General features: G+C 44.5%; 2 protein-coding genes across 5 annotated transcripts in view; both read right to left on the bottom strand.

The window, feature by feature from the left end:
* Nucleotides 1-183: 183 nt before the first annotated feature.
* OLFML3 (olfactomedin like 3) lies at nucleotides 184-3316 on the bottom strand. 2 transcript variants are annotated; one of them, XM_011366787.2, is made up of 4 exons: nucleotides 2752-3314; nucleotides 1808-2093; nucleotides 658-1482; nucleotides 184-434 (listed from the first exon to the last, which is right to left on the bottom strand). In XM_011366787.2, exons 1-3 carry the CDS (start codon nucleotides 2863-2865, stop codon nucleotides 662-664), a joined length of 1221 nt encoding a protein of 406 aa, XP_011365089.1. In that variant the 5' UTR covers nucleotides 2866-3314; the 3' UTR covers nucleotides 184-434; nucleotides 658-661. The 2 variants fall into 2 exon arrangements, with proteins under 2 accessions (XP_011365089.1, XP_023391412.1); XM_023535644.1 differs by having other exon boundaries at nucleotides 184-1482; nucleotides 2752-3316.
* A 1271-nt stretch (nucleotides 3317-4587) lies between these two features.
* Nucleotides 4588-17755, bottom strand: part of HIPK1 (homeodomain interacting protein kinase 1) — a 36373-nt gene continuing 23205 nt past the window's right edge. The window contains exons 10-16 of one of the 3 annotated variants that reach the window (XM_023535626.1): nucleotides 15209-15351; nucleotides 14639-14821; nucleotides 13961-14167; nucleotides 12176-12417; nucleotides 10430-10560; nucleotides 9666-9771; nucleotides 4588-9368 (exon numbers count right to left, since the gene is read on the bottom strand). In XM_023535626.1, coding sequence (XP_023391394.1) covers nucleotides 9667-9771; nucleotides 10430-10560; nucleotides 12176-12417; nucleotides 13961-14167; nucleotides 14639-14821; nucleotides 15209-15351 — 1011 coding nt within the window. In that variant the 3' untranslated portion in view covers nucleotides 4588-9368; nucleotide 9666. The remainder of the gene's footprint in view (nucleotides 9369-9665; nucleotides 9772-10429; nucleotides 10561-12175; nucleotides 12418-13960; nucleotides 14168-14638; nucleotides 14822-15208; nucleotides 15352-17755) is intronic. The other 2 variants (XM_011366800.1, XM_011366809.2) reach the window with 2 other exon arrangements.

Below are 17755 nucleotides of genomic sequence, written 5' to 3' on the forward strand. Positions count from 1 at the left end.
CCTGCTGCTTCCCCAGGCGCCTCACAGTAAAATCTGTAACTGGAGAAGTTCCTTCTCCCTCAGCCAGGGAGTCCAGCCAAGTCCCTAGTGTGGCTTACAGAGTAGGGCTGGGGTGGAGGAGGGAGATGGAGGGTCATGGGGCAACATTCATCTGAGGGCTGCCCCAAACAAACACAGGCGAGGAGCAGTGGATTTTCCTTTTAATGCAAAATGTTGCAATACAAAACGAGGTGGAAAAAAGCCCCATTCTTTAGGCCACTCAAGGGAGAAGGGCAAGAGGGCAGAGTTAAAAGTCTCCTTCTCCTACTACTCTTCTCTCCTCTGACTCGAACTGACGCAAGAAATACTCTGTTGCCTGTTTACAGGGGTTGCCCCCATCCGAGGGTCAGAGCTCTGGGTCTGGGTCGTCTTTGCCTGGCCTGAAACGTGTTGACCTGGGGCAGGAGAAAAGGAGTGAATCTTTAGGGATTTCTCTCTCTTAGCTCTAAAAGGATAACTCAGGATCCAGAGTCCCATACGAAATGAAAAGAGCCATGAGAATTTGGTTTCCATTGGCTACAAATACAGTACAGGATTTGAACCACGACTTGCCCACATGTGGAGAACGAGGAGCAGGAAATTTAGTGGGGATGAGAGAGATTCAAAACACAAGGCTACCTCCTCAAACTTCTTCCTCTTTCCTCCTCATCTCCAGCTTATAGACAATCTGGTAGCCATCATCCCAGGCGTAGAGCTGGCGCTCTCGGGGGTTATAGCGGAGGCTGGCATGGGCACCATATCGGCGTGGGAAATAAGGGAGTGCTGCCCTTTCAGGAGTCAGGGTGCCGCTGGCATCGAAGGAGCACTGGATGCGGGCCCGACTGGCAGGGCGGGTGTTATAGACGACGTAGAGGGTCCCACAGATGACAAAGGCAGCCTCAGCGTTCTCTCTGGGACATGGTGTGTCCCACTGCTGCTCGGTGTCCAGTGTCTGTGGGTCTAACTTGGCCAGACACAAGTGCCTGTCATCCTCCCGGGTGGCATAGACAGCCCAAAGACCCTCCTCATCAGCGGCCAGGTCAATGTAGGTGTCTGATGTCAGCCCATATGGGGGGATCAAACCCTCCGCGGGGAACACGGAGCTGTCCACCACTGTTCGGTTTGTCAGGTGGAATTTGATGAGCTGCAAAGTGTTCTCCAACTCGCCACCCCCTCCAGGTCCTCCAGGAGGCCTCCGGGCGTAATAAAGAAAGCCGCCATATACCAGCTGCCCTGTGCCTACCCAGGGGAAGGGCACCCGGATTCGGGAAGCTTTCCGGGCAGCCATGGCGAGTGTGAAGTCACGCAGCCTTGGGAAGACGAAGGCTGTGTCATTCTGTGTCCCATCTAACACGTAGATCTTCTCCGCGGGCCCCAATGGATCCTTGGTCCATAGACCAGCTGGGCCACCAAACCGCTTCAGAATCTTCATTGATCTCACCTGAGAGATGGTGTAGCCACAGTCTGGTAGGGGAGGAGAAAAGCACAGGACAACGAAATACAAGCAAGAGTTAAATGCCCACGGCAGGAAGCCCCTCCAGGTGGGCCATTGGGAAAACAGTGGGCATTTGCCCGGTACATGCTGCTACTCTTACGGAGGATTGGGAAAAAGGGCACCACTGGGGCCTGGGGCCCCAGAAACTCTCCTTAATGGACCTGTCATTACAGAGATTGCCCTAAAACAGATTCCAGAAGACAGAACCAAAGTGGACCGGGACAAGAAAAAGGGGAAAGAACCAAGGAAGATCGCGGGTTCTGAGTCAGAGGGGCCAGCTTTCAGAGCGCTTACCTGTCACCATATCGTACTTCTCATTTCTCCTGCCCTTGCCTTTGGTCCCCGAGCCTCCAGTCGCCTTCTCATCAACTTCTACACAGGGCAGAGCTGGGTTCTGGGTCTCCAGATAGTCAACCTCCCGCTCCAGACGGTCCACTCTCCCTGCGATGGTGTCAGCCTCAGTTCTGAGGGCCTCCCGCTCCTTCTCGGCCACCTCCAGCAGTGGCAGCATCTTGTTCTTGAAGTCTCGAAGCTCAGCAGCCTGCCGGCTGCTCTGGTCTTGGCACTGGGCCAGCCGTTCCTGAAGGGGTGGTGGAGGGGAGGGAGGGCTGCAGAGTTACAATCCCAGGCAGAGAGAGGCCCAAGCAGGAGTCAGGAATGGAGAAAAGCACACACTCGGCCAGACAGCAACACCCCCTTCGACCTCCGCAGAAAGGAAACCAGATGTTCAGAGATGCTAAATGTGCAGAAGCCCAGCTCGGGTTCACCTAGGCCCTTACCCCACTATGTGTCCCCCTGGCCTTCGTTCTTTGTGAGCAGTGCCACTGAGTCACTGAGCCTCCAGGGCAGTCTAAGTGCATCCGGGTGGGAAGGGGTCTCTGCTCCATTCTACAGTTCTGGGAATTAAGATGCTACAGACCTCAAAAAGGCAGAAAGTTGCAGATCCTCTTCCAACTTTTCACAGAATCATCATCTTGTCCTGAGATGCATCCCTACAATCCTAGCCCTCCTGTCCACTACGTCCCCTTATTCTATCTAATCCCAGGGGTAAAACACAAAGGTCTGAATTGCCCTCTGTATGTGGGGAAGAAGGCTTACAATTTGGAAGACCGTCTTATTAAAAGACGGAGTCTTCTGCAGGTTCTCACGGAGCCCTATCTTGTCATCCCCAGATGCCTGACAAACTGGGAGATGTGGAGTCCCGCCAGGCTGGACTAGAAGAGGAAGGAGTCGCTCACCTCTAGGGCGGCTAGTCGGCGTTCCATGTACTCCACCAGGTGGTGCTGCTGTCCCCGAAGGGGTCCCGACCAGGACAAAAGGAGCAAGACGAGGAGAGGAGCGCAGGGTCCCATGGCAGCGGGGCAGGAGGGACAGGAGGGCCACGGTCGGAGTGGGCAGTCGTGTGCAGGCGCCTCTCCCACTGAAGCCCGCGGGTTGGCTCTGGAGGCGGGGTGGGGGCGGGGCTTCCCCCCTTTCTGGATCCCGGGTCTCTCTCACTGCTCTGGAATGCTTTCAGTCTCTTCACAGGCCCCACCCCCTCCTTTCCGCCTGGATTGATCAAACACAGATGGCCCTACTGCAGAGCAGCCAGAAGCCTTAACCACCTCTCGCCTAGGCTGTAGGCTCCCCAGGAGAGGAGAAGGAGATGGAAACCCTAGGGCAGAGCCTTCTGGGCCAGGGAAAGCAGCTAGCGAGGGGAGGCAGAGAGCTGGGAAAACTCAGCGAACGCTGTTCCCGTGTTTTAGAATGCTTCCAGCGCTGACTTAAGAAATAGTCTTCATTAATCCTCCTCTTTCCCAGCCATAACAGCATGGATTATTTTCCGCCTTGTTCAGTGGAAGCTAAAAGCAGAGAAGATGAAGTTTGAGGGGAAGAGGTGCGGGCGGGGGCGGGGGCGGGGGGCGGGGGTGCGCGGGAAGCCCGTAGTGGTCAAGTCTGTACCTCCTTCTTTAGCTCACTGGCGCCATCTTGTGCTAAACACCAGGTGTCGTCTCAGGATTCACAGGGAAACCAAGGCTTAGACTTCCCTTTGCGTGGAATTTTCCACAAAGCAAGCCAAGCAGACCGAATTTACAGGGGTTTTCATCATTAAAATGCAGCTTTCCCCACAGACTATCCAATTTACTTAACGGGATATCCCAATCTCTCTGATTTAGCCTAAAGAAGAGAATATAACAGTTAAAACAATTTGAAAAACAAAACAAAAACAAGTCACCGAGAAACTAATAAATTGATTCTTGATTACCTGGAAGCGAAACTAATAGCAGAGCCTTTCTATGTGGCTTTCCTTTGCCTGAAAGCTTCTAGTTATATCCCCTTACCAAAACTGGGGAGTGTTCAGCAAGTTTACGCAATTTTACATTTATTTATCCAGGAAAAATTTTTTGAAAACTATGTGTGTTGCAGTCTAAGTCAAAATAGACGTATTCTGACTTCTCTACGAATGTGAGAGAACAGACTATTGACAATTTCTCTTGGTTATGGTCTAAAAGGGTATTTCTAAATGTTTCCCCAATTCTATATCCCAACTGTGACTGCAGGAGCCCCATGTGAATTAATGGCCACTGTAGGGTAAACACGCGTGTCAAAAGAAGTCAAACAAATTAACCTAGATACAAATCTAATTCTTTATCCAGAGAAATTTTATTCACTTCAGAATCAAGAGAAATCTGATCAGAAGTGCTCATCTCTGAAAAGGAGTATGCTTCTAACAGTGCAGTTTGAAAGGAGGGAAAAATAGCATCTTCTTGTGATTCTTATTTTTTATTCTGCCACTTTAGATGTTTGGTGGAACATGCTAGGAAACAAAGTTTAGTTAGCCTGTGACAGAAGTTTCTGCCTCTCTGAAAAGAAAGGCCAGATCCAGATCATCTTAAGTTAGGGCCCTGGCCATGCCACTCTTGGGAAGTATTCCCTACCAACTCCTATGCATTTCTGTTGTGGAAGTTTGTATGAAGAATGAATTGGTCTCTAATATAGTCTACTGATGTTCAAATGCAGTGTATTTAGCCACTCCAAAGATGCCATTTGTTAGTCCCCTTTTTACCCCATAACAGAAGTCAAAAACAGCCACATGAATCAGAAAATTTACCCATTTTATTGATGCATTGCAATTGCTCTACATTTTACCATATTATGTAGAAAATACTGAAAATACAAGCTACTTTGTAAAACCAAAGACAAACATTGAATCCAAAGATAAACTATGTTTTACACAATGGACCCTTTTCCCATAGTTAGTATTAAATTTTAAATATCTATTTATTTTGTTAAAATGATTATTTTACATACTTCCTAAATACATCTGCATTACAAACATAGCTCAGTAATTCTCAGAAACTGTTTCTAGAGGCTTGTTGTAAAAAGAAGCGCACAACCAGAAAAGGGAGAAAGCAAAGTTTAAAACACACACAATAACTAGCATATCAAATACATTTAATAAAGTTGGAATTCTGTTGCAATATCAAGGATTCAAAGCAGAATTACTAACATTACATATAATGTACATATAATGTACTGCTACATGTAGTGAGATTATTTTTCAAGCTGGATCAAAACCACACATTATATAGTTTAGCAACAAACAACCATGTAGACATGCTGCACCATCCATCAGTTAGAAAAATCAAAATAGGAAAGCAGCAGGCTTGGGCCATTCCTGTCACTGAGAGGCCATTTCATTTCCGTAAACCATCCTAACCAGTGGGTTTCTGCATAATAATGGTGAATAAAACACACATTACTGTGCCTGCCTGGCTAAGGGCAGTCAAGCTTAGCCCCTCTAGTGGAGGATGATGGATGGCCAGAACTGTTTGGAATGGAATTCTTATTCCTGGGACTGGTGGTGTAGCTGAGCACTGACAGTGGGATTGCTCTTGGGAGCTATTAAAAACTCTGGATTGATCCAGTGTCCTGATGAGCCTAGAGTACTTAACCCTTCCCCACTTTCTCTCTTGCCCTGAAGAGGAGAAGCCGGAAATGCAAGTTCTGAGAGGACTTAAAGACTTAACCCGGTCTGAGGTCAGGCCGTTATGACGCCGGCCAGTTCCTTACTAAATTCCCAGGGCTTCCCTCATCCTGTCAAGGCCGGCAATGTTAAGCCCCAAGGACAGAATCTAAAGCCACATTGAGCACATACACATTCAGCAGACACAGGTGCACTTTTATCTTGGTAAATGTGAAATGCCAATTTGCAGACTAAGGCTGAAAATCTCTAAAATTCTTATCAAGCCACACACTGCTGCTAGTAAGGTGATTAAGGTGACAATACAAGCTCTTGGTACTGTCCTTTCCCCATGAAGTGAGGACTCCTATGTTAAATGGTATCTACTCTTGGACTGGGGGCAGGAGTGGAGTGTTTTGTTTTTTTCTTCCTGCATCTTGCTCCTTACAAAAACAATAAATCTTATCCTTTGTACAGGAAAGATAAGGAACAAAAAAATGTTTCCATTAGAAACTACATCAAAGGCAAGAAAATCAGAACGTGCTTGGCAAAAAGGAGACACAAAGATCACACATACTGACCAGGAAACTCTAATGCTATTGACAGAAACTATACAAACTGCTTGGGTATCTTGACCAATATAATGCTGAAAACACAACTCAATATAATGATTAAAAAAAAAAAAAATCTAGAAAACACTGACAAGTTCCTGGTAGGCTGTACTGACTATATGCCCCATCCCGGAAGCCCTTATTCCTCACAATGAAGAAACACCAAATACCCTGACTGCCCCTCGGTGTTCAACCCGGTACAGAGCTTGCTGCCCAGGCTCCATGAAATCTCCCGTCCATCCTGCACCTCCTTGACGCCATCTCCACAAAGAACCAGTCCTAGACTTACCCCTCAAATATGTCCTTTCCAACTCAGATGGAACACTTCAACATCTTTAGGGTTAACCTTCTTCCCCCAAATCTTTCATGGGCAGGAACATCCCCATCCCCAGTACCCTCTACTTGACCCAGGTCCATGCAGGAGCTGAGAGCACAAGGACAATTTCACAGTTTGAAGGGCCCCAAGAATATATAAGTTGTTAAAAGGAAACCTCAAAAGCCCCATGACTCAACAGGCTTTGGTTCCTTCTGAATATTCTTCACCGGCTAAGAAACCTTTCTGTTGAGTTCCCTGTCACCAGCGGCATCACAAAACAACTCATAGCATGGGGACATGGTAAGCAATACAACAGGCTCTTTGGTATAAACACATGTTTTATCTATCTATATATATATATATAATTTTTTTTTAAACAAGCAAATATTTTACTGGGAATGTCAACTATTTGCAGGAAGGCCTGCCACATGGGAAAAGGAAAAAAAAATCTCATTTTAAAACTGATTGCACATACTTTAAAAAGAAAAGAAAAGAAATGCATATTAAATATTGGCTTGACTCCTCTCACCTGCTTTCCGAATTCTCACAGAAGCAGGGTAGCAATGCACAGTGAGAGAGTCACATGCGGAAGATGCTTCTGTGAGAACTCAGCTGAGATGCCAAAATAGAAAGGGGCAGAGGTGGTGGTAAAGGAGAAAAGCTGCTATTTTTATTTTTCAGTGTTGGCAGGGAAACTGAGAACAATGCATTTACACAACACAGCTACTAATCCTGTTCTGATAAATCCCGGTGAACAGTTCACGGTCCACGGGGGCTTGCTGGTCCATCCTAAGGCAAGCTCACTGTAAACTCTATAACCACTACATTGTCATATAAGGCACTACAATAAGGGGAGGAGGAGGAAAGGAAGGAAGAGACACACACTGAACAAATCCTCACCAGACACACCTGTGCAAAACAATCCCAAGGGTCTCCTCTCCTTGCAGGCAATGCCCCTGCTCATTCAGCGCTACAGTAATATGCTCTAATGTAATTGCAATTAGTTCACATACATTCCAACGAGTATCAGTTCATTTTGGTTTAAATACAATGGAGACATCAATTCCATCTCCGGGGTAACACTGGAGGATCGGATACACACTAGATACACAATTCAAGTGTAATCACTACACATTTGATTACAAATAACATCTTGGGTTAGCAGGAAAAATTGCTTGTTATATTTTTCTAATCAATATGTACATATTTAATTATGCAAAATATTAAAACACCACCATTACAAAACTTCTAAAATATTTTTAAATTCAGTAATAAATTTTTAAAATATTTTTTGCAATGCCTACATGCACTTATTGTATAAGTCTTAATAAGAGAGCATTCGATTTGCTGCTGGCATACAAAGGAAGCTACTCTGAAGTATAAAAGCTATACACATGTTCTCATTGGGTTTCAGATTCTCTAGCTTTCTCCTCAAATAAATCACATAGAACAGAAGGGAGAGATGAGGCGAGGAGAAAGAGAGGCATGTTATTGAAAATTCATACTAATTTTTAGGCAAAGCTCATCAGTGCCAGATATCGCATAATATAAAGAGATTTTGCATATAGTAAAACCACCACTGCCATACAATAATAACCACCTTAATGGCTTTTCCAATAATAAAATTTAAGCTGAATCAGAGGACTTTTTAAAAAATAATTTCAAAAGAATGCATGGTGCTTTATTTAAAAAGAATACCTGGTGTTTTCGTGGCAGGTATGGATTCTCCCACTAAGTTACCAGCAAATGGCGAGCTGCCTTTTTAAGACTACTTTGTAATAAACACAGAAGCAACTAAGAGAATCCCAAGAGTAACACGGAGCAGTACGCAGTTTTGCAAAAGTAACAATTGCCCAGTAAGTATAATATGACATGAAAACAAAACTAAAACACTATCAGTTTAAATGCCTCATAAACAAAGGTAAAATCTGGAGAAATGCCTGATAGTAAAATACAGACCTGTGAAAGCTACTTTTAAAATAAGCAATTAAGTCTTAGTTTTTAAACAAGCAAAAAGTAATGATTTTTCTTTTCTCACTTGTTACCAGATTTCAAGTCCTTCTATCAGCATTTTTCCTCTGACCAGCAATTACAATAAAACAAAGTTAAATAAAGAGGGGCTTCATTCATTTTTCAAAGCATTTATAGAAATAAAAATCCGAGAGAGAAAATACTTTTCAAAGGGCAACTTCAGAACGACCTCTCTTTCTGGTAACTGCAGAAGATGGGCATCTGAACTCTTCTGAACACCAAAAATGCTGTCACAAAAATAAAGAATGAAAAAATAGGGCAGACTTTGAGAGACTACAACAATGCAGTCAACACTGAGACAGGTTCCCCAGAGAAAAACCTTCTGCTTCAGTGGGCCCCTGCACAGCACTTTGCTGGCTAAGGAGTTTCAGGAGAGGGTCAGAGGGAGGAGCCCGTCGTCGCCCATGGTGAAGGGCTCAGGGCTGGGGAAGGCGGCCATGACCCCTCCTCCCTCACGCTCGCCAACTACAAGTAGGAATACTGGCTGATCTTGGTAGGACTCAGTGGGTATCCAGTGTAAATTGTTGAGCCTCGGGACGACCCGATGTAGGACTGGGTGGCAAACTGGTGTTGGTACTGAGCAGGGGCCACACTGGCAGAAGTGAGGAGGCTGGGCCCAACACTGACGGGGACCTGGTGCACCAGAGTGCTGGGGTGGGTGGTATAGGCTGCAGCATGCCTGGAGGAGCCCTGGGGGGAGAAGAGATGAGCAATGGAGCTGGTTGAGCCCAATGCAGCAGCAGAGGTGGGGGCAGCATACGTATACAGGTGAGGCTGGCTTGGCAAGTGAGCAGGGGCGGGGGCCAGGTGTGGGTGCCCCGTCGAGTGTAGTGGGCTGCCATGCTGGAAGGCGTAGGGGGCTTGAGAGAGTGGGGCCACAAATGCCTGCTGCCTGCGGGGAGCAGGGTTGCTGCTTCTCTCCTGCGAGGCTGGAGCTGACGATGACTGCTGGTTCTGGAAGGAGGAAGAAGGGAGTAAGGAATCTCAAGGTCACTCTGGTTCAGGGCACCAAAGGCCAAGCTGGGAGTTGAGGTTCTAACTTGCACTGCTTCCGGGCTGCCGTAGCACAGAATCGTCCAGCCAGGTAATGCTGTCAGAAGTCAGCCGTCCAGCCCCCTGCCTCTCGGCGAAACAGATCCTAACGCAGCCCAGAGAGCAGCGGTTTGCTCTTAAGTACAAGAGGAAAAAGGGGAATCAAGAGCTCATAGGGTTGCCCACTCCTGCGAGTTAGTAACTGTTGACTCAACTCACCCTATTCTGGCGCCAGTGAATTTGAATTTTTCCTAACCTTTCTTTCTTGCCATTGTTTTCTTTTGTTCTCCTCTAAGTTCTTCATATCCCTCTCGAATTGTGGAGCCTAAAACACATGCACTGACTCAAACTTACACTTGCACTTGCAGTGCACTCTCTCTCTCTCTTACACACACAGTTACACCCTCATATGTACACTTTCTCACTACTAGTAGACATCACACAAGCACCAGGATTTTAGCTGAGGAAAGAGTGAACACGAATAAAACAGTAACCCTCCCCGCCCCACCAAAGGATCACATCGGAGGAAAAGCCCCAGATCCCAGATTCGATAACATGTAGGATGAGAACCAGCTGATCAAGTGGCCAGAAAGCTTCTCACTGTCTCTCGAGTGTGAGGCTCAGGTTATTTACGAAGTGGGAGATAGAGAGAGGGACCCTGGTCTCCCAAGCATGTGGTGGTGCAGACCCGAGCATGGACTAAAGCACCCGAGATTCTTTCTATATTCCAGAGAGTTCTCTAATCTTACAAGACAGGCTAGAAAGGTCTGATGGAAAATCTGGAATGTACGTCCTGACACACCTACAGAAGGAGTAAAGAGACACAGCACATGCGGATATGACGCAGGCCACAGAACACCAAGTGGTATGACACGAAAAGGGCTTCATTTGGCTTTATTCAGCAGTCCAGCCAGAAGCAGGGTTCTCCAGAGAGTAACAATAAGGGGGGAACCAAACAGAAGGCAGCAGCCCCTAGCGCTTACCTGGCTAAGGTTGAGTGGCTGTGCTGCGCTGGTCCCCCCGCGCTGCGCTCGATACCCCGTGGGGGTGATACAGCATCCAGATGACTGCCCACTCACTGAGGCCACTGGCTTGGTCTTACTGCTCAGGAGACCTAAAAAAGATCAGGCCTTGGTTAGCTATGAGTGCACATCTGGTGAGAGCCACCGAGCTAACCCACAAGTGGTCTCCTATCAATCAGTCCACATTTGTATGAGGTTTGCGAGAGTTAAGGTTTCAGGTGTATCTTATTTCCTCAATTATATTTACATGAAAACAAAAACTGTATTATCCATTTCTCTTCCATCTTGCTACAAGGTTCATAAAGGATCTTCAACACGTTCACATCCATAAACATGATCTAATCTAATGTGCTACTGGAAATACAAGCACAAGTGAGATACTACCCCTCAAGGAGCCCAGTTTTATGTAGGAATGGATTAAACAAGCATAGAAATGACGACGTGAAGCTGGGTAAGATGCTGTAATACTGAGGACATTTAAGTAGCAAAAGGGTTTGAAGGAAGGCAAGATTACATCTTGACGGACACTCACTATCTTCAAATTCTAAGAAACAGGTGAAGAAGCAAGATCATTTTTCAAACATCTGCTTCCTCTGTGGCCCTGCTAGGAAAGCTGGAGCCCTTGTTTACTCGGTGACATGTGGAGTGAACTGCACTCCCTGGACCCCACAGCGGAGAGAGCGCCGCGCAGCCTGGCATGAGGACGTCTGCACTCTGGCTGCAATGGGGCAGTTGTCCACTTCTGAGAACTGTATTAAACACAATACCCTCAAATCAGAATGCTGTTTATGTCTCTGGCAATAACAGAACTCACAGTAGAACACTAGTTTATACAAGTATGGCAGAGACAGCTACACTGACACCAAAAATTCACGCTCCCTTCCCGTGCCGCACAGGATCGCCACTGGGAAGCAGCAACCTAGTCAAGGTCTACATCCCTGGGCGCCCCTGCCTCCAGGTGGGGCCATGTGACTAGTTTTCACTATACCTAGGGCTAAAGAAATTAAGAAATATATGTGCCTCCTCCAAAATTCCTCCTCCTGACTGGAAGCCGAGGACCCCAAAGCTCTGACCGGTAGCTCAGCGCAGGCCTCCCAGCCAGGAATACCTGCACTGGGAAGTCGCATGAGTAAGACAGCTTCTATCACGTCAAGCCAGGGAAACCTGGGCCTTGTCTCTGCAGTGAGTGTGACCCAATAACTGAACCACGGAGCCCAAGCCCAGGATCTAACAGCACAAAAAAGATGGAAGTTATAGGTTGATAATAAAACCTACAAAAGCATCACCGCTATGACACTGGGAGAGAAGAGGTCCACGGTACATAGTATTTCCCATGAAAACTTCTGCAGTCATTTTTAATATTATCAGTTCCTGTCCACTTCTGGATTATCAAAATCAAATCACCTGTGGCAAAAAAACTGCTTGCTAATTCTCCCCACCATACAGCATGTCTCGTCAACCTTCTCCCATCAACAGTATGTTTCTGAAACTACAAATACATTTTTGTATAATCCAAGCAAAATAAAAATAGAAAGATAAGCTGATGGCCCTGAATGATTTCACATCACAAAGAACTGATTTCTAAATTCAGTAATTTTTGAGAAAATCCATGCACTGGTCTCTACCACTGGCCTAAGTAGATTATAGCAAAATACTGAGGATACACATACCAAAAAAGAGTTTAACTCTCGCTGTGAAGATGCTCACCTGAGGCTGGGGTTGCTGCAGTGCAGTCACCAAGCTGAGTTTTCAGTGGAGGCACAATGATGGTGCGGGTACCGGTGCCATCCCCCATGGCTCTTCCCGGGCCCTCGAGAAGGGGGCCACTATTGCCCCGGAGAGCACTCAGCGTATCAGCGGAATATGGGCTGCTCAAGGAAGAGTCAGAGTCTGGAGAATCATTGACAGTGACGTAGCTGATAACATTAGACCTTGCCTTTAGACCAGAGCTGCGAAGAAAAAAATACATAAAAATTCAACCAACATTTATCCATGTTTTCTTTGGTGGTCTCTGGTCCTCCCATGGCAAAGGTGATGATGATGACAAGGACAGTAACAATAATAAAAACAGCAGCAGCATACTTCTGAGTGCTTACTTTGCATCAGGCACCAGTCTTACATTAGGCATCTCTCGTTTAATCCTCACAAAACTTCTGTGAATAGGTACTATTATCCCCATTTTGCAGAGGAGGGAACAGAGACATAGTAAGGAACTTCACCAAAAGATACAAGTCACAAGTGATTAAAGACGGGATTCAGCTATAGCAAAGAATGACTCCAAAGTACACACATTTAACAACTATTCCATGTTGCCTCTTAGTCATTCCCAGTCACTGTTATTCAACAGTATTCTCCAAACACCACTTTTTTTCCATATCACCCTAAAAGACTGTAAATGGTTCCTTATTATATCTAAACTTCTCGCCATACTTTTTTTAAAGTTCTTTCACAAACTGATCCCCACCTTACTAACTTTAGTTTTCCCTTTTTTTTTTTTTTAGTAGATTTGGCTCCAGTCAAAGCAATCCTGCTGGTTACATAATTTTGGCCACTATTAGGCCTCCTTCTCTCACTGAAAAATGTACTTTTTCTCTTCTCCAAATCAGTTAAATGACCACTTGTAAAACTCAGTTTTGATACTACTTACCATTTGTAAATATCATTTTATAAATAGCCCTTTGAAGTACTTAATTCTAAAATTACTTTCAAGTTCATTTGAACTTCATTTATATGTGACTCTGTAAAGTCTCCTAAATTACTTTCATGTGTGAATCCTCAGGTAAAAGTGGGCTTATTTCCTCTTAACGCCTAACGGCCAACACCCCAATGAAAAATACAACCCAGAACAATCAAGGCAACTGACTGCAGTATCTTTTCACTAGGAGAGAGGTGTGTATCACAGTTCTTAAATGTATCCACTCTTAGTTAATTGCCCAGTTAAGGACTTGGATTAAGGTGCTGGGATAAGAGGAAATTACTCTTAAATTGTTAACATTTCAGATCATACAGCAGAGGAAGAAAAGGAAGGTGGCCTTACCTGAAGTTCTACCTCTTCCAAAGAAGCCTTTTCAGATTAAGAAATTACACGGGTTTCAAATAATCTCCTGTCTACTGACTCACTGCAATTAACTGCTGTTTAAATGCCTGTGTTCCTTATGTTTTCAGACACTGCGGTTCACTAAAGGCAAAGGGTCGTGTCTGAAGCACAACATGCACTCTGAGCTAGAGCAGGCTGACAACTTAATATACACGTTCCATCTAGTGTGTCTGAAGGGCTGATTTACCTGATGAACATGTAGAGTGTTACAGAAAACCTGACAGCACTCGGCTGGGGAAACCTGAGTACTCTGGCTCACTAACCCATGGCCATGCTTTCAAAATGCTCCTTTTCAGTCCTTCCTGTCATAGCCAAAACTTGGCCACTTGCCTGAAGCCAAGGGTCTAAGGCCAAAGCAGGGAGCCATGGAGCCAGTGAACATTCACCCATCTTACCTATTGGGCTTGTATTTGTTGTCCTCTTCCTCGTCGGTGTCACTTCGGATAGTGATGACACTCACAGGAGGGCTGGGAGTATCTGGAATGATGATTGGCTGATGCTGATCTTGCACAGGGACTAGGGAATTATAAGAAGATGTGGGACGGAGGGGACTGCTCCCGACCAGAGAATAGACTTGAGAAGGCAGAACATCCAGAGAGGACCTGCAGGGAAAGATCATATAAGAAAGACCATTCAGTTCTTGGCCCCCCAGACTATACATCTTTTCCCCAGAACTCTGTCCGGTTTGCCTTTTTACATAATCATCAAGCCAATACACTTAACTATAAAAGTCCCAAGAAAAAGTAAACTAACCACTCTACCCAAGGTTTCCAGGGATAAGAATACCAAAATACCATGTAGATTTTATTTTTGTACGCCCTTCACCCCACGGTTAAATTTCACTCTGTAAAGTGGGCGGAAAAATAAAAATGGCATAAAAGAGGCCAGGATTCTAAGTGGCAGCAGAGAGAAAGGATCAGCACAGTCCCAAACCTGGTACGCGTGCACAGTCCCCTCAACCTGGTAGCTACCCGCTGCTTCCTCCCAAAGGGGTCTAGGCAATGCTCGAAATGCCAGGCAATGTCTCTCTCGACCTGGCCTGGTTTTACCTATCAGCTCTCACGGAGGCTTACTTAGAAGAGACTGGAGCAGACTGCTTATTCTTCTTTGACGGCAGTGAACTGGACTGTTGCTGTCTGACCACATGGGCTACACCGACATTTAGGGGCTGAGCAGTGGCCAGTGTCACGTGGTTCGTGAGCAAGGACGGCTGCTGCATGATGGTGCTGTACTGGTTGCCGTGAGAGTGTGCATTCCTGTACCAACAGAAGGAACAGGGCAGTGAGTGCCCAAAACATGGGAAACCGGGGCCGAATAAGTAGTACAAGCACTTGAAACAACCAAAAAAACCTGATTTTGCTACATATACCTGGATTACAAAGCTTTACGTTTTCTAATGGCAAAAGACTGTCTTTAAATCTCAACTAAATGATTCCTGATCTTAGAACCTGTTTTCCTATATTAAAAGTTTTCTTATACCTCCATCTCCTAGCCTGACATGGGTTCTCTTCTTAAAGGATTTTAAATAGAACTAAATCTCTTCTTCCCTTTATTTTCTTCCCAGTCTCACCAAATCATCCAGCGTGCCCACCCTGAGGAATCTGCCCTTGCAAATCTCCCCGAGAGGAACACAGGGCACTCGCCTCCAGTCTGTGAGCTGCTGGCCGCTGCCCAGGGCCTCTGGAATCACTGCTGTGGGCTGGACAGAGTTATGTAGAGCTACCCCAGGCAACTGTTGCCAAGTTGAAGGCAGGAGAATTTGCTGGGTTCCTCCAGGCCAAGCCTGCTGTAAGGAAACACACAAAAAAAGATCCAGACTTGACTCATTCTTGGTGGGTTTTATTATTTTGTTTTTTAGATGAAAGAAAAATTCACATCTTAAAAGAAGCTGCTTGTAGAGTGTTAACTTGCAGAGATTAAAAAAGAAAGGTCAGAGGGGCTCAAGGTTACAAGTGTTGTAATTAGGGAAAAAGAACACACTGCTGTGTCTTGGCCACCTCCACAACCTGACCACAAGGCTATTAAAGAAAAGACGACCCCTGTGGTTAAGAGTTTCTACAATACTGTAAAGGCGTCTGAAAGCTCACACGTAAGCTCTGGTTAAATGCTGGAATATTATTTGCAAAGATTCTAAAAATACCCCTAGAAAGAGTTAAGACAGCTCCCTTGAGATTAAAAATAGGACTTTCAAAATTGGAGTGCCAATCAGAGGTCATTTTAACCCATAAAACAAAGGAGAGAATTGTTCTTTTTTAAAAGGGTAGTACTTGGAAAATGGAGCCAGATGTGGATGACTGAAGGCCAAAAATCCTTTGGCAAACACGCTTATGCCAGCAAGAGAAAGCTAGCTTCACCCTTTATTGCCATTTAATAGAATTTTTAAATAAGGCATTAAGTAAAATATTTAAGAAATAGATGCAGAGAGCACCATATTTTTTAACAGTTACCTAAAACACTGTTTTATGTATCATTTGTAGAAACATACTTCAACATAAAAATTAATCACTACAAGAAAATACATCATTTCTAATTTTTAACAAGCCATGTCACTTGCAATAGACAGCAACATATTAATGTTTTCTGTACTTCTTAGAGAAATTCTGGCATTTTCTAAAAAAAAAGGGAACAGATTTGAAAGTTTCCTTTTAAAACTTCATTTCTACAGTACAATCACCTACAGTACTTGGGTACATATGGCTCTGTTTCTTGAATTTCAAACTGCAAGGCCATCAAGACACTGTTTTAAAAATATTTCTGCAAGTAACAGATCCACTTGTTACCAATACTGGTTCCAAACAAGAAGCCTTCGAAGCAGAGAAACTGCAAACACGTCTGCTACCGTAAGCAGAATTGAAAACAAAACAAAACAGAAAATAAGAGAAGTATGTTAAGTCACACCATGCGTCTTTCCATAAGCCAACACCTGCACAAGACAAAGCACGTAGTTTAATACAGAGCAAGAAATAACATTCCAATGTGAGGCAGAAATCTGGTGTTCCAAGCGACGAAACTGTTTTGACAGAGGAAGAACAAAAATATGCAAAGCTTAGCAAATGGCTAGTGCAAACTCAAGAGAAGCAGCAAAGGAGAAGTGTCAGCTAACACTCCTAACCTCGAAACTGTAAGTGAGCAAGTTAAAACTAGTGTCTTGAATCAACTGAATTGGACATATATCTGACTTCCTTGCACTCACGTTTTATATTTATAATTAATCTGGAGGGGATAAAGACTTTTAAACTGAAAACCAAAGAAATTCCAACAACTAAAGTATGTTTCTAGAAGTATTTTCACTCACATGAGTCCTTGAGAAACAACAAAAGAAACTGAAAGCCTCTTTGAAAGATGTAGAAATATCAGGATTCGATAGAATCAAGTACGTTTTTAAATGCTTGCTTAATTTTAAATTTCAAATAATGAAATGCTGGATGTCCAATAAACAGTTCTAACTCCCCCGAATAAATTAAACACATCCAAAAATCACTCTGAAGTTTATAAATCCTGAAATACATCTTCAAGTCCTGTTTGTTGGTTTTTCCTATCTCTAAGCTCTATATTACTACAGTTGCTGCTATATTTAATAACTTTTCCTCATGGCTTTTAGTAACAAATATTCTATTTACATAAAGTTTTTCAGCCATATTTTCACCTTTTTATAAAGACTTATTTGTAAAATAATTAATTTCTCCATAAACCCCTAAAAATGAGTCCAACTTTAGTTTCAACCAACAAATGAAATACAATCTAAAAGGATTCTAAAGGGAACATCTTTAAATGAAAGATTTAAGCTGCCACTGATCACAGGTGGCAAAAACAGTTATCTTCATGTGTTCACAGAAGGAAAGTTAGCATCAACTGACGGTGTAATAAATTAAGGGCATCTTAAACATTTCTACATGCATGAAAGTTTTAGGAGCTTAAAACAACAAATAAGGAAGCTAACTTGCCAAAGAGTTCAACTTTTGGCCATACAGGTACCTGTAGCAGAGCCAAACTAAAGGCCATTTCTTTCATGCTCTAGGATCGGAGGGTGAAAGGGCAGAAAACAGGTAACAGCGCTGATGCTCCTCTGACACTACAGCAAGAGCTTTTATCACGCTAGGCTGGCGAACGAGAATCAAGGGACCTGGCTCCTTACAGAGCCACACTGAACATCAGAGCCAAACAGTGCTTTGGCAAATGTTGGGAAGGAA

The sequence above is a fragment of the Pteropus vampyrus genome, unplaced genomic scaffold, assembly GCF_000151845.1.
Source record: "Pteropus vampyrus isolate Shadow unplaced genomic scaffold, Pvam_2.0 Scaffold6, whole genome shotgun sequence".
Taxonomy (NCBI): domain Eukaryota; kingdom Metazoa; phylum Chordata; class Mammalia; order Chiroptera; family Pteropodidae; genus Pteropus; species Pteropus vampyrus.

Coding starts and splice junctions, on each gene's coding strand:
- OLFML3 (XM_023535644.1), bottom strand. CDS start 2,865: ATGGGACCCTGCGCTCCTCTCCTCGTCTTGCTCCTTTTGTCCTGGTCG. Junction 2,094..2,751: donor GCCGACTAGCCGCCCTAGAG/GTGAGCGACTCC, acceptor CCACCCCTTCAG/GAACGGCTGGCCCAGTGCCA. Junction 1,483..1,807: donor GAAGTACGATATGGTGACAG/GTAAGCGCTCTG, acceptor CTCCCCTACCAG/ACTGTGGCTACACCATCTCT.